The 20,755-nt window shown below is 56.4% G+C and overlaps 8 protein-coding genes across 8 annotated transcripts; 4 read left to right on the forward strand and 4 right to left on the reverse strand.

The window, feature by feature from the left end:
• The first annotated feature begins 14 nt into the window (after positions 1 to 14).
• L226DRAFT_528386 (uncharacterized protein) lies at positions 15 to 1,004 on the forward strand. The gene is made up of 2 exons (XM_067679346.1): positions 15 to 301; positions 360 to 1,004. The coding sequence occupies exons 1-2, from the start codon at positions 26 to 28 to the stop codon at positions 906 to 908; spliced, it is 825 nt and encodes a 274-aa protein (XP_067542764.1). The 5' UTR covers positions 15 to 25; the 3' UTR covers positions 909 to 1,004.
• A 121-nt stretch (positions 1,005 to 1,125) lies between these two features.
• L226DRAFT_475609 (uncharacterized protein) lies at positions 1,126 to 2,668 on the forward strand. Its single transcript, XM_067676678.1, has 2 exons — positions 1,126 to 1,574; positions 1,640 to 2,668. The coding sequence occupies exons 1-2, from the start codon at positions 1,237 to 1,239 to the stop codon at positions 2,379 to 2,381; spliced, it is 1,080 nt and encodes a 359-aa protein (XP_067542765.1). The 5' UTR covers positions 1,126 to 1,236; the 3' UTR covers positions 2,382 to 2,668.
• A 265-nt stretch (positions 2,669 to 2,933) lies between these two features.
• On the reverse strand, positions 2,934 to 5,801 carry L226DRAFT_19403 (uncharacterized protein). The gene is made up of 7 exons (XM_067672780.1): positions 5,271 to 5,801; positions 4,884 to 5,014; positions 4,547 to 4,826; positions 4,408 to 4,488; positions 4,137 to 4,358; positions 3,799 to 4,085; positions 2,934 to 3,749 (listed from the first exon to the last, which is right to left on the reverse strand). The coding sequence occupies exons 1-7, from the start codon at positions 5,509 to 5,511 to the stop codon at positions 2,949 to 2,951; spliced, it is 2,043 nt and encodes a 680-aa protein (XP_067542766.1). The 5' UTR covers positions 5,512 to 5,801; the 3' UTR covers positions 2,934 to 2,948.
• Positions 5,802 to 5,917: 116 nt separating this feature from the next.
• On the reverse strand, positions 5,918 to 7,730 carry L226DRAFT_541623 (peptidase M24A methionine aminopeptidase; the record flags this gene model as incomplete). Its single annotated transcript, XM_067682074.1, has 9 exons — positions 5,918 to 5,980; positions 6,044 to 6,124; positions 6,184 to 6,292; positions 6,359 to 6,578; positions 6,643 to 6,739; positions 6,824 to 6,969; positions 7,050 to 7,348; positions 7,412 to 7,553; positions 7,616 to 7,730. 9 exons carry the CDS (start codon positions 7,728 to 7,730, stop codon positions 5,918 to 5,920), a joined length of 1,272 nt encoding a protein of 423 aa, XP_067542767.1.
• Positions 7,731 to 7,953: 223 nt separating this feature from the next.
• On the forward strand, positions 7,954 to 10,007 carry L226DRAFT_528390 (uncharacterized protein). Its single transcript, XM_067679347.1, has 5 exons — positions 7,954 to 8,673; positions 8,747 to 8,817; positions 8,901 to 9,167; positions 9,233 to 9,477; positions 9,541 to 10,007. The coding sequence occupies exons 1-5, from the start codon at positions 8,384 to 8,386 to the stop codon at positions 9,610 to 9,612; spliced, it is 945 nt and encodes a 314-aa protein (XP_067542768.1). The 5' UTR covers positions 7,954 to 8,383; the 3' UTR covers positions 9,613 to 10,007.
• Positions 10,008 to 11,219: 1,212 nt separating this feature from the next.
• Positions 11,220 to 15,060, forward strand: L226DRAFT_19447 (uncharacterized protein). Its single transcript, XM_067672784.1, has 4 exons — positions 11,220 to 11,779; positions 11,835 to 12,883; positions 12,996 to 14,679; positions 14,733 to 15,060. The coding sequence occupies exons 1-4, from the start codon at positions 11,605 to 11,607 to the stop codon at positions 14,915 to 14,917; spliced, it is 3,093 nt and encodes a 1,030-aa protein (XP_067542769.1). The 5' UTR covers positions 11,220 to 11,604; the 3' UTR covers positions 14,918 to 15,060.
• A 227-nt stretch (positions 15,061 to 15,287) lies between these two features.
• On the reverse strand, positions 15,288 to 17,091 carry L226DRAFT_528393 (DNase I-like protein). Its single transcript, XM_067679348.1, has 4 exons — positions 17,030 to 17,091; positions 16,803 to 16,976; positions 16,560 to 16,746; positions 15,288 to 16,507 (listed from the first exon to the last, which is right to left on the reverse strand). Exons 1-4 carry the CDS (start codon positions 17,068 to 17,070, stop codon positions 15,533 to 15,535), a joined length of 1,377 nt encoding a protein of 458 aa, XP_067542770.1. The 5' UTR covers positions 17,071 to 17,091; the 3' UTR covers positions 15,288 to 15,532.
• Positions 17,092 to 17,337: 246 nt separating this feature from the next.
• On the reverse strand, positions 17,338 to 20,017 carry L226DRAFT_607367 (alpha/beta-hydrolase). The gene is made up of 16 exons (XM_067685791.1): positions 20,006 to 20,017; positions 19,509 to 19,935; positions 19,391 to 19,450; positions 19,321 to 19,340; positions 19,231 to 19,262; positions 19,100 to 19,151; positions 19,017 to 19,044; positions 18,854 to 18,967; positions 18,781 to 18,798; positions 18,636 to 18,730; positions 18,456 to 18,579; positions 18,241 to 18,399; positions 17,840 to 18,185; positions 17,667 to 17,783; positions 17,536 to 17,613; positions 17,338 to 17,475 (listed from the first exon to the last, which is right to left on the reverse strand). The coding sequence occupies exons 2-16, from the start codon at positions 19,839 to 19,841 to the stop codon at positions 17,411 to 17,413; spliced, it is 1,641 nt and encodes a 546-aa protein (XP_067542771.1). The 5' UTR covers positions 19,842 to 19,935; positions 20,006 to 20,017; the 3' UTR covers positions 17,338 to 17,410.
• Positions 20,018 to 20,755: the final 738 nt, after the last annotated feature.

The following is a 20,755-nucleotide window of genomic DNA, read 5'->3' on the forward strand; positions in this document are numbered from 1 at the left end:
CGCGTCCTGCCTCCACGTCGCGGTCATGTCCGAGTCCTCCGCCGCAGCCTACCACCTCTTGGCCACCGTCAGACGCGACGTCCAGCTGCTCGACGTCTCATGGAACACAGACGCGCACGCTGGCGCACCGTCCCCATACCTCCTTCTCGCCTACCATCGCGACAGACTCGCTGAAGCCGCCAGGATACACAAGTGGTCCGTTCCCTCAAATCTTACATTGTCAGACTTCGAGGAACTTTGCAACGACGCATTACGAGCTGGCTCAGCAGGCCCCCAGATCGAGACCGGCGATAGCCACCGGGTATCTTGCCCATCCTAGGATCTACGCGTGGTTGTGAGTGCTCACCTGCTACGCTCAGATACGCATCCTTCTCTCCCATACCGGCGCGCTCTCAGTGACTGCATCGCCAAATGCGCCTCTGCCCTTGCCTGATCCCATGGCGCCGTCTCTGTGGTTACCATCTACTTCCGATCCCGACCCTCCATACTCTGGTTTTGAGGCACTCGTTATACATGTCGACCGTGTCCCCACGCCATCCAGCATCTTCACTCGGACAAAGACAACGCGTCGCGAGCATTATACGGCGGCTCGCGATCGCTTCAACATACCGCCCCCGCCCACCGCTACCCTCTTGGAGGTCCTACTATATAACGAAGACGGGATCATTACCGAAACGTCCATTCGAAATATCGCCTTCGTACGTCGCTCGCCTCCTCGATGGGTTACCCCATCCGCTTCTACAGGGTGCCTCACGGGCGTTATCCGCCGATGGCTTCTGGAGCAAGGTCGTGTCGTGGAGGCTAGTGACGGCGAATTGACGAGGACCGATATCGTTGATGGAGAGTATGTGCTGACGTTCAATGGAGTTGAGGGGTGCCGGTTCGGTCGGATAAGGTTGACTGAATAGGATGCAGTCATGTCTAGCAACTGTGACGGTGTGTACCTACTGTTCTGCCTGTCCCAGGTGGGTGCTGGACTGCGAGCTTCAATGCTACGACTGGAAATTCATGAGTGGGTAAGATCGCGCGTCCATTCGCGAAGCATGCGTAGGTTTGTTCCCCGTGGGGACAACATTCACAATCTGTCTCATGACTTGATGTAAGAACCCACTACCGCCTGGGCTGACCTGAGACCCCTCTGAATCCCCGTGAACGCATTTCCTCTCACTCTACCCACCATCGACAGCGACGGCCCAATAGCGCACCCAATCGACTGAAGCCTCCAAACACATCCGCATGGCGGACCAGAGGCATCCGCGAGGCGCCAATTCGAACGCAGAAAGCTCGTCTGGTGCCGAGGCTCAATTTGAGCGACATCCCTCTCTCTACTACGACGACGGTAACGTGGTCCTTTCCGGTTTCACGCAGCATGGCAAACATCAATACTTCCGAGTGCACAAGTCGATCCTCGCAAGGCATTCTCCAGTACTCGCCGACATGTTCGCGATCCCCCCTCTCCTCGCGGACGGATCCCAAACCTGCTTCGCAGAGTCGTACGACGGCGTTGTGCATGTACAAATGCCGGACAGCGCTGAAGAGCTGACCAGCTTCCTGAGCATGTTCTACGACCCACTGTGAGTTGCGCTATTTCCTCGCATTTGGCCGTCCAATCCACTCACCCGCATTTATCATACGCCAGTGGGACCGCATACAAGCGATTCGACCCTAATACCCCCGTCCTCGTCGAGGGCGCGCTCAAACTCGCGATGAAGTACGAATGCGACGCGCTCAGACACCGAATCGTCTCATCGCTCGAGGCCGATTGGCCACAGACCCTCGCGCAGTGGGATGCGCGGCGCGCCGAGGCCGTAATCCTGCGCTCCGAGCACTCGCTACAGCTCACCGGGAAAGTGAACGGTCTCTACCTCGACGACCGCCTTCCTGAGCCCGCGTCCGCCATTCGAATCGCGAGCGATTACGGGATCCCGAGCATCCTCCCGGCCGCGTTTTACACCCTCGCGTTGCTCAGCACCGACGCGGACTGGGACGACTGCCGCGCGAACCCCGGGAAGCACCTCCGCTTTGGGGCTCGCACCGCGCGATGGCGGCTCCTGGACAAGCGCGACCTCATGCGCCTAGTACACGGGCAAAAGCTCCTTGCGGGGCATACACGCTCTATTGGGACTGATATCTTTGGGCCGCGATGTCAGCGCGGAGTGAAGGGGTGCACGAAGGCACGGAGCGACTGCTGGAAGTACTTTCAGGAGAACGCACCGAACTCCATGGAAGACCCCCTTGACATCCTGCATGACTGTATGCGTCTCGATACCCTGTTCAGCGATCTCCCTTGCGCCGCATGTACGTCTGATATCATCGTCATGGCGGAGAAGAAGCGTCGAGAGCTCTGGAGGAGCCTTCCCGCTGTCTTCAACCTGCAGTGAAGGATCGAAGTATATATTATTCGTTCTCCATCTTGTCGTTCCCGATCCATCCCTTTGCACCCTGGACTCTGTCTGCTACTCGACATTTACCTTGCTATGATCTGGAAGCTGCTATGTGTATGTACTCATGTTGTATTTGTTATGTTTCCCACATCGTCCAATCTCTCACCGTCCGAAGATGTCTGCACAAATTGTGCGTGCCGCAACTATGTATTATGCGGTCTACCTAAGTCTGCTAATCATTACACTGCTATTACACTGAACAGATGAGTTCGCACTATATAAGCAACCGGCCCCCTATCAACGTGCACTACTGGAACAGCTATGTAAACATGCATGCGAGGAAATGACGCATAGTCCAATGATATCGTACGCAGTCACAAGTTGCGCGACAACGAATACGCAAGTCATGGCCACAATCCTAGTCCAATCATGTGTATGCGTGAGGGGAGTCCGTGTCATTAAACCATATCCCGTGACCCAAGAGGAGAGCAACACAAGCGACAGCAAAAATAAATGCGGGTATCACGATGAGTAGCAGTCGCGAAGCGTGGTTGATGAGGAAGGCTAATGTGCGACGGAACGACGTCTGTGGTCACTACGATGGACCGGTGCGCCGTCGGGCTTGTATGTGCGAGTCTGATTCGCAGGGCCCAGTGCCGACCACGACTGGACGAGCGACGAGATGTCAGGGTGGCTACGTTGGGAACGCCGTATCGAGGGCTCTGGCGGGGCCTCTGTGGAAGATGTCATACTGATAGAAGAGACGCGTGACCTCCGACGAGGAGCAGGAGAGGCAGGCGGTGGATGAGGAGAGAGTGCAGGCGAGCCCTGGAGGGAACCAGAGGCTGAGGCAGTAGCAGCGTTTGCTATGGTCGTGACTGTGGCGCGTAGACGTGAAAGAGATGAGACTTTGGTCAATGGCGGTCGTTCCGTGGGCGTGGCCGCGGGAGTTGTCGGCGTCTGCACCGGCTGCACGCGTACAGCACCATCTCCAAAGTCCCCCTCATCCTCACTGCTAGAGGATAAGTATACGGTGCCCCAGCTTGGGTCTTCGCCAACTGATGCCCGTTCTGGAATCCCGCCAGAACGCCGCTTCTCTTGATACGACTGCCGTCGCTGTAAACCTTCGTCCTCCGGAGGCTCCTCGAGTGCGTCGCGACCCGCGCCGGTCTCCGTACCGTCTCCCCGAACGACACGGGCAGCTTCGGTGTCGATCTCGTCTTCAAGCACTTCCTCCGCAGATGAGCCGAATTCCTGGGGTCTGCGCGCCTGATGTCGAGGTAGGAAACTGTGGACGAAATCTTGGCACGAAGCGAATGCCTGCGGCGCTGCTGTGAGGAAAGGGACACTTTGGAACACATGCACCTGGGGTGACGTGAGGAAAACATCCGAGTAAACGGACACCATGACACACCATATCTTCGAACAGCTCGTATCGTACTTCCACTCCTGCCATGGTAGCTTTGTGGGCTAACAGGGTGTTCTCGTCGCGAAGAACTTCGGCTTCTCCAGTTTGGATCAGCATCGGAGGTAAACCTTTCAAGTCGCCAAAGAGTGGGCTTGCATAAGGATGGGTGAGGTACTTCTCCATGTCATCTCCGAGATAACACATGATAGGATTGAGATGGTCCCCGGGCTCTGGCATGGGGATGATGTCGTACGGAGCGTTGCTGTCCCAGGACTCACAACTCATAGTGAGGTCTACAGGCAATGAATACATCTCCATGGGAGTGAGCATAGATAGCGACGTACCGACCCAGGGTGATAGCAAGATGGCTCCAGAAGGCAACGGGTAGCTGTTATCCCTGAGGTACATCAACAACGCTAGGGCGAGGCCTCCACCGGCACTGTCTCCCGCCACAATGATGTTTTCCGGCGGAACGTGGAGATCATCGATCAACCGGAAGTACGCAGAGACAGCGTCGTGTAGGGGGCCAGGGAAGCGCGTTTCTGGGGCCAGTCTATAATCGACAGCTGTGACCAGTCAAGACGTGTGTGGAGCTTGAGGGAGAGATGAACCTACCGAACAGTCGCGCGTCAAGGTACTTGGCCAGTGGGATGGTAATTAGTCTGTGCGTCGCGGCGCTGAACATATAGTACGCTCCTATGGACAATGGCGATCAGGTCATTTCCAACGAGCAGAGTACAGGAAGAGCACGTACCGCCATGAAGATAGAGCACGATCCGCTCTTTCCGCTTTCCTTTGCCGTCCATGCTCTTGCCTTGTTTTCGCGCGCGCCATTCGGACTGCAACCGCCTCCAGGTCCTCTTGCCGACCACCCATTCTCCCGACAACTCTCTCTTACCGTCCTCAGCAGCGTCGAAGTCTGCCAGGATACCCCTCAATTGTCGCTTGCGGACGTTGAACGAGACCGGTGTCACGATTGCGTCGGAAGGAACCGGTACAAGTCCACCTATGTTCATGAGCAAACGTATAGTGTCCTGTATGCGGTCGTCTTCAGAACACAGCCATGAGGCGATACACGCAATGCAACTTACAATGTCGGCTAGATGAGAATAGCGACCGACGCCGCGCATGATGCTTGAGAGCAGGGTCATCTCGATGCCCCATGATTTGCGACGAGGGCCCCATATTTGATGGGAGAAGACATCCGCGGCCAGGGTCGTAGCTGTACATATGCATATTCAGTTGGGTTCCTGAGGAACATGGAGGCATTGAACACGGTCGAGACACGAGTTCCCAATTGCATCCGGCCGCGCACGGAACGACGCGAAGCATCCGAATCAATCCATCGAAGATCGTTTCCCCGCATTTCCCCGCACTCCCCCCTCACCCTGCCGTGTTGCAGGGTCCATCAAACATCTCACAACGTGGCCGCTGCGCCTCCACTGAATGCAGAAGATTTGGACAAGTAGAAAACTCACCCTTGACTGCTACGAACGCGCCATACTTCCAGAGGTGCCATAACCTTATGGGCTGGCTCTCCCGCTGCTTAAGCTTCGGGTCTCCGATGCGTGATGAAGGTGGGATGGAAATGCCCGGAGTCTCAAAATGTCGGAGGGCCTCGGATGAGGCAGACACGTCCAGGGATGGTCGTTTGAGGGTCGGGGGCCTGGGTTCCGACTCGAGGGCATCCGAGGCGAATCTTGGCAGGAACCATCGCATGGTAGTTTGAGAGAGGTGTTGTGGGCCCCGACGATGGTGCAGGGCCGCGCAGGAGAGTATATACCAGGAGGCTAGGCTAGATGGCAGGAGACAGACCAAGGCAGAGATCTTGGAGGGTGCGCCGAGACTTGCCAGGAGGACCTGGGAGGACCTATACTGCTACTACCAAATAGAGCAATCACATGGCTGATCGAGCGAAGCTCCGAGAATCGCCCGCAAGCGGTACGCGCGCACCGACGTCACCATACTGGGTAAATCTCTGTTCCTGCTTCCGGCGCTCGAGGTACATCTCTCTCAGCTGCTACTGTACAACAGTCCCAACATCAGTCGCCTGACTGTGCCCGTCGTCGTCTGGTGACCCTTCACCTCCACCCGACCACCGCCTTGCGCAGCCCAGCCAGCAAGGTCAATAGTCGTCGCCCCGACTCACGACCTCCTTCCGCGTGGGGCGTAATAGGATCGTGTGCTCCTGTTCGAGGGACATGGTCAGTCTGAATCCGAATCTGAATCCGTGACGGATAATCCAACGTACGAATTGGGCGGTCATTGCTCCCCGTACGTCACACAGCGGAGGATAATCTTGCACGATACCTTGTGATACCAAGTGGTTGAGCTATGAGGTTCGCCAGTCAGCATCGCGAACTGGGGCGCAAGAATGAAAAGTGCACGTACGGCAAGTAGGTACTTGCTCTCCCCAGCACGTTCAAGGTATCGTCTGCACCACGGCAACGTGCCGAAGTTTTTGTTGATCGATTTGAGCAGCGACTTGGCCGACGTCAATCTGTGTATCGCCGATTGAGAGGTCAGTGGCAACGCACACGTGTGTCATGGAAGTGTCTCATCTCACCGGAGAGGAACATGGGGCGCATCCACCTTGCGAGCATAATGCGACACCTCGCCCTGTTCGATAACCTTGCCTCGTCCAGTGGAGCCGAAGGTTTCGATCGCGAAGTACTCTCCCTCTTCCATTTTCGTAGGGTCGTCGTTCTTGACGAGAAGCACGGACTTCCCACCATGGATCTGGTAGGGGTTGATTGAGTGGCCACTGAGGTTCTCGATCGGCTTGACTGTCGGCGTGGCGTAAGATATACAGCTTCTGACGATGTGATGCGTACGAGCAGTTCAGCTCACCTGGCAGCACCTTGCCGTTGACCTCGACCTCATATGACTCCATGGTTTCCTGGATGTAGCCAGCTAGCTCGCCCAGCCGCACGTCAATACCTGCTTCCTGAATTACCGTAGCCGCACAATCAACAGTCAGTGCCTGTGACCCTTCTAGTTCGCACGCTGAGAGAGTTGAGGGGAAACGCACTCGAACTCCGGTATCTGTAGCCGCCTTGACTGCTTCCAAGAGCTTGTCGTATGTGGGATCGAAGTTGAGTGTAAACGCAGAATCCAGAATGCGTCCCTTGACATGCACGCCAAAGTCAACTTTCAGGACGTCCTTCTCTCCAAGGACTGGCCAGTAGCACAATCAGCGCATATCCTGCGAACATGCATGCGGGGAAGACAGGGCCATTCTCCCATGGAAAACTCACCTAGCGTATCTCCTGGATTCGGAGAGTAATGCGCTGCGCAGTGGTTGAGACTGAGACCAGTGGGGAAGCCAACACCGGATTCCAGCCCGTCCTCCTCGACTAGGTTACGCACACCGTTCTCAATCATCTCCGCGATGTCAATCATGCGCATGCCCGGTCGGATTGTCTTGCGTGCGTACTTGCGCACCTGCCGGTGCACCTCCGCGGCCCGCCGGATGTTGTTGTATGTGACCTCCGGGTCCTCCATCGCCATGCGCTCGTCGTACCGCTTCTCCTCCGAGGTCGTGCGGTAGGAGTTACTGTGGAAGGAATCGGGCATAAGCACAACCGGGTGTCTTTCCTCACAAATCAATAATACCCACTCATCCTTGTACTCGTGTAGTTCGCCTTCGGGGAACTTGCCGTCGGGGAAAAGCTTGGTGAGCCCAACCGTAGGCGGTTCTGTCTGCTCGAGCTTGCTCTTCTTCTTGCTCTTCTTCTTTTTCTTTTTCTTCTTGCCCTCTCCTGCCCGACACACCGCCCATGAATTGTTGCCTCGTATCAAGATACTGGCACCGATCACTCACCGCCTGCGCCCTGCGCATCATGTGCGCCTTCCTCCTCAATCTCCTCCTCCTCCTCGCCGTCGTTGGCAGGCGGGACCTCGTCCGGTTTCTTCTCGGTGGGCACCGGTGCGATCATGGTTGCAGTTCAAGGTGCAGTTGTCAAGTCCCGGTAGTCGGTAAAGTAGGCGCAGAGGTCGTCAAGTTGGAAAGCATCAAGAGGGCAACCTGCAATCGCTGAGACGCCCTGCCGAAGGCGAAATTCCCTACGGCATGAAGCGCACGTGACGTCTCTGTAAGCCTGCATGAGTAGTAGCGGGCCTAACGGAGGAGCTCTTGAGCTGGAACACTGACCACGAAGACACCGGGCGGACATCGTGCAATGCGCAGGGGAGAGAAGATGTCATCGGAGAGGTATATCTTTGGCGGGGGAACGCAAGGGCGCGCTCGACGAGTCCTGGCCCTGCGATTATGCTCGTTCACATGTACTCTCACGTTCGAACAGCAGCTTGGCGAACTTTCGCGCGTACACGTTCGCCATCGCAAGTTCCCAACGCCGAATAGCAGAAAAGGACAAGTAAGTAAGTAGTCCTGGTGGCGATTCCCGTACTCTCGGGGCAGGACTGAGGAATTGGTGTCTGCCAATCTCGCTGATCGCGACCCGCAAGCGGGCGGTTCCAGCTTGAATCTAGCTTGGACAGTGACCTCCTCCTTCGCAAGTAACGAATCGGAATCTGCTCTCGACTAGAACATCGCGTACCGAGGCCGACCGCGATCTCCATATCTGTAATTATGACCGGCCACCTTGCCCCGACGGACGGAAGCGGACACGGACGCGGACGCCTCCCCGAACCACCGTCGCTCCTCCTAGATCTGTATCGACTTCCCTCGACCCCAGACACGCACCCGTCCATCTTCTACGGTGACCGAGACCCGAATGCACTCCCCACGCCCACGTCATCTGTGCTATCACGCCCATACGTGACGCTAACCTTTGCGCAATCTCTGGACGCCAAGATAGCGGGGGCTGGTGGGAAGCAACTGATCCTGAGTGGAAAGGAGAGCATGATCATGACACACTGGTGAGTGTCACGGTACGCATGATCCTGGACAATGTCCGCACAATCAGCGGTGGTGAAGGTAACGACTAGGCAGGATGCGCACCCTTCACGACGCAATCCTGGTAGGGATCGGGACAGCGCTGAATGACGACCCTCAGCTGAACAGTACGTGTCCGGCATCTGCTTCGCTTCCATGTCGCTCTCGCCACAACTATATGCCCTCGTGGCCGACCAATTCCCCCCTCTAGCACGCCATTTGCCCCCGCTTCCAGCGGACTATTCACATAGATACCGTCTACCCCGGCCAGTGATCCTTGACACGCACCTCCGATTATCTCCCGGATGCAAGCTGCTCAAGAACTACCAGGCTCGCTGCGGCCGCCGCCCTTGGGTTGTCTGCGCGCCAAAGACTGTACCAAATGACATCGCAAGCACCGAGGCGTTCGCCCAACGCGCAGCCGTATTACAGAGCGCAGGCGCGCACATTATTGAGGTCGACGCCGACGTCACGACCGGTGAGCGTAAATGTTTCATGTTTGACATATCTGACAGAAAGTGCTAACTTGGCTTGGCGCGGCAGGCGCGATCGCGGTGAAAGACCTGCTCACGGCATTGCACGAGCATGGCGTGCGGTCACTTATGGTTGAAGGTGGCGCGAGAGTGATCCGCTCGTTCCTTTCTGCGGCGCATGGCGACTCGCCGTCGCGCGGGAGCTCCGATAGGCCCGGGGACAAGAGGATGATCGACGCGTTGGTGGTCACCGTTGCGCCCAGGCTTGTGGGCGAGGCGGGAGTAGGCTACGGCTCTGGTCTGCTCGCGGATGTTGTGAGCATGATCTGCTATCAGAGCACAGGATGGAGGCTAACGCAGTCGATCCATACGTTCTAGCTACCGACATTCGAGCATGTCCGGTCCGAAACGTTCGGACCTGACGCCGTCATGGCCCTGCGGGTGCTTTGATGCCGGGGTCTACAAGCACCGGATGCATATATGCATGTACATATGTCGAAGTTCCGGCGCAGTGTCGAGGAAGTCCGAAGCGGCGACAACGTGGGAGGGTGGAGGAAGCCTTCTCCTGCGCGGAACATCGCCCATCGTGTTTGCAGAACGACGTGACAACGTGGCGTACAAGCGGGAGCATCGTTGAGGCTCGATTAAAGACATTGACGTGTCGGCAAGGGGGCGGTACCTTAAAGTTAATGGACTTGACTGTCGCCGCCGCTCGCGCCCTGGAGGGAGCGGTTGCTCGACATCGGTAATTAAAAACGTGCCTTGGATGGTAGAGGCTTGGCTCGTCGCCACCACTAAGTTAGCAGTGTTTCACTATCCGGGTCTCAATCGACCTTGATGCTGGCTGAAGGAACAAGCCCAGATGGTCAGGAAATATGTTACAGTATGCACGCGAATTGTGGAGGTCCACAGGCGTCGCAAGAGGACAGGCAAGGCGGATACGCGTCTAGTCACAGGTGACAGACGCGTCGTATCACGCAGCGCGTCATAAACCAATCAGGGGCGTCTCCGAGATGACGGTGAAATGATCAGTATTTTCTGTCATGTTCAGCCACGATCGTGCACGAGAAATGTGGAGTGGGACCCTGGTGGGATTTGGAGAAGGTGAAAAAGCGCACGCTTGTAAGCAAGAACGTTTGGTGCCTTGCGTGAACCTCGCGCGGCAGTTGTTGGTTGGCAGAGGAAGCGCAGCACGTGTGAAGCGAAGAGGCGGCACGGTCGGCCTCGAGATCTCGAGAGGTTGTGTCTCTCGATGGGCAATGCAAAGAAAGCGGTTGCTTGCATCCGATTGCGACGCATAGGGGAAAATATAGGAGGGACCTCCCACAGAGGTTTACAGTTCAGCCGGGGATGGAGATTGGCACCTGGACGCCGTATGCAATCCTCAATGGGCCCTGCTATCGCCCAGTTAACGGAGGGGCGCGAGCCGAGGTGGTGAAGGTTCTGGGAGTGTGTCTAGAGGCGGGCGATAGAGCGTACTTGAATTATATCGCGAGATCAGTGTGGTCCAGACGTTGTTGTCTCGAACGAGAAAGGGGCGTGCGCTCTCGGCGGCGAATAGGATGGCGCAGTCGGAAGCTGCTCGAATCTGGCCGGGGTCTCTCAAGGCCAGCCTGCACAACCATAGCTCGTTCGGCGGGCATGCGGCTTGATCCGCATTCGTGGCGGCCAATAGAGACTATTTGCAACGGGTTTGGTACCGCCTCGAGATCCGTAGATTTTGGTACTGGGTGGGTCGTGGTGGTGCACATTGACGACGCTGCCCCGCTTAGGCGTCTATCTACGAAATCCGTGTATGCTCACCTCCGGTTCTCCGACATATCCCCCGTACTAACTACAACATGCCATCTAACTCAGAGTTTCGTTCTGGAAAACCTCCGCTCGTTCGTCTACCCTCATCACGCCTCCCTTACGGCTGGATGAGAGCATATGACGAGGAATCAAGCTATCAATACTATGAGTGTGACAGTGGACGTGTCTCTCGTCCAGTGACTGCGGCCGAGAGTACGATAAGATGAGAGATAAAACAACTTATGATCTCATTATACTTGGAGAACGTTTGTTACTGCTCCAGCTTAGTAATGTCCCAGGCCCAAACGATTTCCCCCCGTTGCAAATAGTCTCTAATGGGGGCCCGCAAGCGCGATGGCGCAAACCGTCGCGCTTGACGTCAGACGCAAGGGGCAGGCGTCATGCTGATATAGTGGCAAAGTCCAGGAGATCGGTTCTCCTCCTGCCGCGCCCGCCAGTCTCCAGGACTATGGCCTCCTCATCCCGCACCCTTTAGTTTCCTCCACCCCCGTCCTCGAGCTCGTCCCCGCCCCCGTCCTCGAACTCGTCCCCCGCGTCGACCTCGTACTCACTCCCCGCACTGGGCACCGGATAGCACGCCCGATCCCACGCACCCCTCTCGGTGCCTGCAGATCCCCCGCGACCCCCTCCATGGCCGCGGTTGCAATGGCCGTTCAACCACTAGTCCCACCCTTCGACCCCTACGTCCCGTCTGATGTCTCCTGCGTCGCATATAGCGACTCACAGGTTCAGTTCCCTTCGACCGGATCTCTCCTTGACTCTCTCGCACCTGGCACATCCTCGGCGCCCGTCCCCCGACGTCCATGTACGTTCTCCCTCCTTATCTCACTTCGCTGCTAAGGCCTATACATATGCACCAGCCATTGCCATCAACACGGATGCAAAGCCCTCAAATCGGTCGCCCCATCCTTCTGCCGCCTTACCTTCTCATCATTTAATTCCAACGGGAACAAATGATGCACATTCCAAGCAGGAGGGCGGCGATAGTTATGCACAAGACGCGCCTACGCCACCACCGGTCCCTCCTAAATCTCCTATTCGGGACCGGCCCAAGTCCCTCAAGCCCGTATCCATCCTCGCGCCTACCGACATCTCACCGGTTTCACGCGTCTTTTCGCACTCTGTATCCGATACCGGCCACTCCCATCGTGCAAGTTTTGCAGGCACATCGGAAGGCGCGCCGGTTCACCCGGCATACATAACTTCCCAACATATGGCTGCGCGATCTCCACCCGCTGGCAGGTTGTCTTTCTCTTCGGATGCCCTGGTTGTCCATCCTTCTAGCATGGACCCTGTCACTCACAAGGCCTCTTCTATCCGCTCTCGTCGCAATAGGCTTCACAAAACTCGACCTTATCCCCCATCTCCTACTCATTCCGCCAACTCCTCAGTTCTCAGCTTACTCTTTTCTCGTGCCTTCGGCTCGAGCGAGCACTTGTCTCGCCACAACAGCTCGAGGAGCAGCCCGAGTATGGGTGACCGTTCTTACAGGCCAACTCGCAGCCTCAGCGATGGAAGCTCCAAGGTCATCCTTTCGCGGCCTTCCCCAAGCTCTCGCAGTAGCGACACGACGGATAGCAGTTGTACTGCGTCCAGCTCTGCAAGTACGTCGCTATCCTACGCTTCCACCAGCCTCACTACTCCGGACTCGTCGTCGCCACACCTCTCGCCACGGAATAGCACACGCACCAACAAGCTCCAGAAGAAGAGACCGTTACTGGCGCCATCTGCTTACCCGTATGCGCTTGGCACCTCCTCTGCGGCTCTGGGCAGGTCCAAGTCGACCCCCACCGGGCTAGGGCAGCGTGCGCCGAAGAACAGGATTTGGTCAAGCGCGGAAGAAGCACGCATCGCTGCTGAGGAAGCAGACATTTTCGGAGCGCAAGAACCGTCGCACTGGTACCCTTCCGTAAGTTTGTCTTCTTGCTGCGTGGCCTCAATGCTGACACCTGGTATGCAACGCGACTTCCCACCACCTTCCGTTCCTCTGCCTGCATGTATGTCACTTCCGCCAACCACAGCCGACGGACCCATCCTCTTTGCGAAACTCTGGACTAGGCCCGATCTTTGAAGTGCGCAGGAAAACCTCTTCGCAAGCTCTCTCGGATCTAGCCTGCACGGGTCTCTGCTCCACATCTCTAGCGGCATATGCGTCACAGCTCGCGTTAGACACAGATGCAGCGGAGCGGCCGCCGCCATCGCATGACAACGCATGGCAGGCCGCCGACACTCATGGGGAGCCCTTCAATCCATACGTCCATTGCGCTTCCCCGTCCGGCGAAACCTCAACTTCTATCACAGACGCCTACAGCCCGTCCGACAAGCCCGCATTTCCTACTTTAGAGGAGGCCACGCAGTCGTCCTCTTTAGGACACTCTCAAACCAGCAATGGAGAGTCCTCTTCCGGGTTTGCAGTGGTCGGCGGTTACCTAGACAGGAGCGAGGATGCCATGAGGCGTTGGACGTTGGCTATGGCGGATGTCCCAGAGGACGTCCTCGTCCTCCATCTTGAGCGACTCCGGAAAGAGAGCATGGCACATGCTCGCGGCAGGCTTCCTGGTCGCAGAAGCGCGGCTCCCAGCCAGATTGGTCACGGGGATGACGAGCTGACCATTGATACCCGTGGCAGGAGATCGTCATTCTTCTTCGGTGGTCCTCGCGAGATGGGCCTGTCTCCCCGGTCTTCTTCGCGCCCGCGTTTCAGCGTCGGGCACTATGATCGCGACCTCGACGGAGTTGACTCTGATGATGACGCGCTCTCCGACGAAGAAGACGAGGAGGATTGGAAGACCGCTCGGCAAGTGCTTTTTTGTTGTCGCGAACTCGTCCAAACCGAGCGCAATTACCAAGCACGCCTCCGGGAGCTCGCCTCTACCGAGCTTTCCCAACAGTACGCCTCTCTCGTCGCGCGTCATATCCCCGCCCTCCTGCGCGTCTCTGAAACCTTGCTTGCTCATGTCATTGACGACCCCAGCGCATGGGGTGTCAGTGCAGCCTTCATTGGATGCGAGGAAGAGCTCGAGGCGGCATTCGTTGCCTGGTCTTCGGTGGTGGGCGAGTTCTTCCTTGAGGATGCCAACCTTCGTCCTCCTCGCAAGCTCAAGAAGCATCCCGAAGACACCTTCTCGGACCTCGGTCATGGCGCGGCCGGCCTTGGACGCATCATGCGCACACGCAGTCAGGTCGGGATCCCATCTTCCAAGCCGTCTCCGACGGCAACCCGGCGTTACTCCTCGGCATTCTCTGACATCGGACATGGGGAGACGTCTTCGAACCTCGGACACGGCGGCGCCGGTATGTTCACAGCGGCGTTGGGTACGGGCCTCGCCTTCGGGCTTTCTGTCGCTTCTCCATCTTCCCTCGAAGTCGAGTCTCCCAGTCCGAAGAGCGTACCCGGCCACTCTGGTCTGTCCCGCGTACCGACCGCATCGAGCGGACTCGGGTTGACGAGGGCGATGACTGCTTGGAAGCGGATGAGCATGCCGTCTTCACTCAGCAACGTTCCCAGTATCGCACCGACCTCGCCAACCACCGCATATACCCACTCCTCCCACCACGGCCACAGTTATCATCTGAGCCTGGGTAGCACTCATGGACATGGAACCCCAAAGAGACCGGCTTCTGAGCAGGACGCGAAGGTGACTGCGAGGGACTTGGCGATCCAGCCGACGCAGAGAGTGATGCGCTACGTACTGCAGTACCGCGGTGAGTTTTACTCCTGTGCAGGAGCGAGCTTCCGTCTGACATGGTTTGTTCAGATCTGCTGGATCACACTCCCGCGACAAGTCCTTCCCGTGCCCTTGTGGAGCGTGCGTATGAGAGCGCACTTCGCATTGCGAAGAAGTGCGACCGCGCTCAAGCCCACGCCTCTTTCCTCAACCAGTCCGCCCACAACCCCAAAAGCGACAAGCAAGTGTCACGACCGCAGACGACTACGACGTAATGACAGCCATAACGACCGTGACGACCTCCGTATCGAACCCCGCATCTCATATCTTACACCCACTACCACATCATGCCCCCGCCCCCGCCCCCATCGCAATCGCCATTGATTATTCGCATCTTGCATCCAACTGTCCTTCTCCATTGTACTCGCATCCTGTCCCTCCCATGTACACCTTCATCCGGCACCTGTACCATATAGCTGTTCTGTTGCCATGCTACGACTTGCCACTTTTTGCGTCTGGCGTTTCCAACACTTCACTAATCCCCATCCCTGATCTGGCCCTATGTCAGACATTATCCGTCGTGATATCCTCGCTCTCGTCTCCTTCCGCATCTTTTCACGCTGTCATTCGTCCTTGCGCATTGAATCGTTCCCACTCCACACACACGTTGTTGACTCTATTTATCAACTTGTTCTGTACGTTAGAGACTCGTGTACGCTGATGCCCAATTTTCCTGTACTTGTGTCCTGGCAATGTTCTTTCCTCTTCGTGTCTGCCAACAGCATCGCGGTCGACCAACCCCGTAAGCGTGACATATGTTATGGTGAGAGCACTAGTCTACATGAGCCATAAAGTAGTAGTATGTATCGTGTGCATCCCAATCCGCTAGACTAGCGTATCGTAGGGGAGCTCTGGCGACCCTGCAACGCTGCTCGGTATAACTCGAGCTCTTCGATGATGTTCGTGAGCGCGTTGACCTCCCAATTGCCGTACACGAAGCCAATATACAGCATGGTGGTGGCAAGCCACGCCAGCGCGATGCTGATGATGGTAAACACCGGATTCAACCAGAATGGGAACCACGCCGACGCGATGATGATCCCGATGAGGACGAACAGAGAGGTGAAGAAGATCATGACCTGGAGACGACCTTGCGAGTGGGCGAACCGGTACCGGGCAGTCAGCGAGACGAGGGCCTGCGTGATCGACTCTGGGGACACGTCCATGTCTATCGCGGGCTCGGGATTGGTTTGCGAGGCGGCGACGAACGATGACTCTCGCCTCATCGTGGCCGGTGCGGGGATGTCGATGTTCCCAGAATCCGTGACGTCCCCGCCGTGTTGGGCCTCGATGACGAACGTTGCTTCCAGTCCGAAGTGGTCCGAGAACGAGTAGGGACAGCCTGGGACGCGCTCCGTCAGCACGACGCGGGTGTCCACTGGACGCAGGATTGGCGTGCGTCCGCTGGCGGGTGGGCTCGCAGGCTGGCGGTAGAACACGTAGTCCAAGCGCTTCCCTTGGAACTTGCGCGCGAGCGGTTCTAGTCGCTTGCCGGCGGAATACGAGTTTAGAGGCGAGTCCGCAGTGACGCCGTGCACGCGGATGGCGTCATGTGGCGTCGGAGGGTTTGTTGGAGACGGGTCGGGCACGTCGGGGTGCGTGGTCACCCAGGCATCGGTGAGGCCTGCATGGTCGCGGATGATGTTCATGGGGAGCGTCCATGGGACGCTGTTGAAGTCACCCGCACATATGACGTAGCGGCCGAGCCCAGAAGCTTGCCTTGCGAGCTTTGCGAACTCCCATGCGTTCACGAGACGGTGTGCGCGTTGATGCTCTGGGCCCTCGTCTCCACCTTTCGCGAACAGCTGCGACGCATGTGTGAACAACGTTTCAGGCATAGGTGTGAGGGGTGCGTACGTGTGTGTTGAAGACCTGGACTTGGCCGAGTAGGGGGTGGGCGAAGACGATACTGGCAGCAGCCTTGCCGACAAACCAGTCGCCGGCAACGACGTCGATGGGCGAGCCATTCAGGGAGTAGGGGTGTATTGTCGCAGCGATGATGGGGAAACGAGAGAAAATGACCAGGCCTGCACCCAGCGCTCCGCTGCAGCCCGTCCGTTGGTCCTCCACCCGTACACCAGCAGTCATGGAAGCACGCACCTGTAGAAGAACTTCGCATACGGGAGCTTCTTCGAGACCACCGCCCGCACGTACTCGAAGTCCGCATACACCCAGAGCTCTTGTAATGTGATGATGTCGTAGTCGGAGGAGGCTAGCACGTTTGCAATCGCACGAACGCGCTCTGTTCGGAATTTGGAGACATACTTCAACCCCCTGGCATCGCATGTAAGTCTTGTGGAAAGCAAGCACCTCCTGAAACAACATACCAGCAGTTGAAGGTCAAAAGCCGGAGGCGAGTATCGGTCATTGTCGTTGGTCGAGGGCTAGGATACAGGCACACCGCACTGGCAACTGCTCCCCCGCCCGTCCAACGCGCGGCACGAGCGCTCCGTTCCGATCAATTATTACCGGCCCGGCCCGTCCGACGACATGGCTTGCCTGGATTCCGGATGGGACACATACGTGTAGGTAGTAATTGGTACTATTGGTGGGACTGGGTAACCCTTCACCCTCTTGCGGAATGGAACCAAACCACTCAATTCTTGATTGAATAACATACTACGACAACAAGGAAGGCAGCTGATGCGATAGTACTCGTACTCGGAGCGACGGACTGACTCCCTGGCAAGCACGCTATTGACATCAGGCTACTTCTGAAACTCGGTAAGGACCCGAGAAGAATCAAGGAAGTTCGTTTTCTCCAGCAAAAAGTCTGATATCTCAGAGGTCAGGAAGAGAGCAGACCCCTAACCAAGCATAAGGTAATGCGTACCATCTGGGATAGCAGTGATGTTGTCGCGCATGAGCTGAAGCACGCTCTTCGAGGAAAGTTCGTACTGCGGCCATGGAGCTGCGACGAAATGGTTACTCGGAGAAGCTATATACTCACAAGTATGAGCTTACCCCCCGGATGCAGATCAGAGATGAAGTTGACATAGAAGTCCGCCATCTGGTTTGCGAAGTCCAGTTCAACGGCGGGTGCCTGTCCGAAGAGCAGGATCAACTCCGAGGCATGGAATACTGCGCAATCGCTTCTCAGCGCAGTCTCGCAAAGCCGAAGTAGTCTAACCACATACCTCCGAGCGTGGGGTCTTGCCCAGGGATTTGCTCTTTGAAGAAGTAAGCGAAGAGAGGCTGCAATGGCGCGGCTTTGTGGAACAGAAGTCGCCTGGGCGAGAGGTACATGTTGTCCGTGTACCATGCCTCCGCACGGTCGAATAGCGAGTCTCCAGTATTGAAGACTCCACCCAAGCTTGAATCATTGGCGGCGTAGAACTTGTTGATGGTGTCAAATACGTCTTGGGTGATGGTCGATGGATCGATGAAGAGATTCCTGATGAATGTGTCGAACGCGGCATCTTCCTGGTCTGCGGGAACGGAGATGTTCCGCACCGATCCGCTGAAAGTGGTGCCTTCGTTGAGCTGAATGTAACGAGAGACGTTAGGGTTGCGCACAGCAGTATAATATGATGCTTACGTTGGTACCAGCGAGTATCGGAACGTGCAAGAAGTTTCCGCTCGCGATGCGTTGCGATGGACGTTCGGATATGAAGCTGCCTGCGGGACCGACTGTAGGCTGCCATAACTGGCTGTTGAGGACCTGACTTGTCAAATTGACTGTAACGTTGTGCAGGATCTGTGGAGAGTGATTTCGTCGGCGGTCGGGTATCTCACATACTGAAGTCCTCTCACCTCGAAGGATACTTTTTGGAGACAGGAGAATGAGGCAGGTCCGGATGGACAGCCAACGCCTGCAAGTAGTCGGGCATACGGAAACCCAGGATCATCGTAACGACTCGCCGGTGGTGCGGTCTTACTACCGTGAAAGAGACAGGTGAGAGAAAGTCAATGTCATGGGATCCATACACCCACAAAGGTCCGGTGGAAGAGTCGAATATGGCTGCCCTGAAGAGGTTTTTCGAAGATGGGAACAGAACCTGCGCTTCCGCACTACCTGCACCTGCGGACTGTGCGTAGTGAGTTGGACATGCGCGCTGTGGTCTTGGCGTGCGCATACCTGGCCCCAAATGGTGACCTGGAAAGAATGTGATTAGCATAATCACACGAGATCGTGAACAAGAGAATCTCACCTTCGTTGGATCACCACCGAAGGCCTCGAGGTTGTCCTGGAGAAACTCGAGCGCAGCGCGTTGGTCTTGCAAGCCTGCGTTCAGGTCACCAGGGGGAACGAAGCGACTCGCCAGCTGGCGCGAGTCAGTCTCTGATGAGATAGGAACATTCAGGAAGACTCACGAATCCGAAAGAATTGACGCGGTAGTTCCTGCAGACGCGATGGTCACTGGCTTGGCATATCACACCAACTTCTCCCTACTCACACAGACACAAACATGATCGGTTTCCCGATCGCCAGGCTCCGTTGGATGAGAACTGTCATATAAGGCAGTAGTAAACAGCCAATTCTCCACGGCACGGATATGAAGCCTTCAACTCTGAATACAGTACTCACAGGTGGGGTCGAACATAGGGTCAGAAGCGGCACTGCGCAGTTCCTCCGAAGCTTTAGCATCCGAACAGTGCGTCAGAGTATACAACATACCCGTTCATGAACGCGCCGCCCTGAATATCATTGAGCATGTACAACGAAGCCACACCCGCAGAGAACTCACATAGAACCATACTAGCGTTGGAATTTTCTCCGTAGGTGGAACACTGCCTGGCCGAAATACCTGTAGGCACGATAAGCGGCGAGCACTCAAAATGCGAATCATGGAGCGGGTCACTCACATTCAAGAACAAGCAATCCTCGGACATAGGTGCGCCCAGCGAGTCCGACGGCACCTGAGGACATGCATTGCCGAATGTGGAGGCATTCTTGACACTATGCGACGGCTTGGAAATAGGCACCGGGGCCTTGAAGCGCAGTGTGCCGACTGGCGATTCAGCAAAAGGTATACCGAGCCACCGATCTAACCCCGATGGAAGACTCTGGCCTATGAAGTCTCCCGCAGTGGTGTGGACCTGTAGAGACGCGCCCGCGGCTCCGGAAGTGAAAAGCGAAGGCAGGGACACGGATATGTACAGGAGGAGGGGTGAAAGGATGCGCGTCATGATGGGCATCGACCCAATGGTGCAGTTCGAGCGTGTATACCGTTGTTCCGAGGTTCTTATAGGCCACCGGGTCGCGGTCTGAAAAGCGGCGGCTTCAATGGAGCTAGAAAAGGCGGTCATCCGCAGGGCCGGCGTGAGCCCATCAGAATGGCGTATGGGAACGTTGCACGTACAGTATCGTCAACCTATTCATGGACGAATGGTTCTCGGACGCTTAACATAGGCTGGGACACTCACATCCTTATATCCACAGATTTGATGACTGTAACGCGGGCATGGGAGTAAGATTCGAGCAGGCACGGCCCGCAATAGGTGGACTGCGTGACCGTTCCACGGGACCATTCGGTCCTCCGGCAGTCCAAGGATGCCGTGTTGGATACGTACCAAGGGGCACATAGGGTGAATTTCTGGATGCCAGATGTCTTCGGCAGAAGGCTCCATGCACAAGTACGGCGGTATTGCGATTTTAGAACCAGGCTGTCAATGCCGGCATGGAGCACAAGGGAACTGTAATGTCAAAACCACACCATTGTAAGCTGCGCACGTCCCAGTATTCTCAACGTCTACTTCTCCAGCGCCGACGGATTGGACTAGAGTTCAAGCACTCAGTAATAGTATGCAGCGAGCTCATGCCAAAGAATTCGTACCTGGCCCCATACAGTGACAATCATTGTTCAACCGGAGCTGCCGTAGTATGTCATGGTCAAGAAATCTACCTTTGTCCAGCTATCCTTCGAAATTATCTGTAGAAAGCCGATGGCGAGTCGCTGCGTTCACGATTTCCTGGAGGAACGAATTCAAGCGGCTACTCACCGGTACCAATGATTGCAAGAGCTTCGCTACAGCACTTAAGTACGTTGTATTGAGACTGCACTAGTCAGGATTGAGGAGTAAATTCAGAACGGCGCTGGTCATATTGATCA

This window comes from Lentinus tigrinus, assembly GCF_003813185.1.
Source record: "Lentinus tigrinus ALCF2SS1-7 unplaced genomic scaffold L226scaffold_1, whole genome shotgun sequence".
Classification (NCBI taxonomy): Eukaryota; Fungi; Basidiomycota; class Agaricomycetes; order Polyporales; family Polyporaceae; genus Lentinus; species Lentinus tigrinus.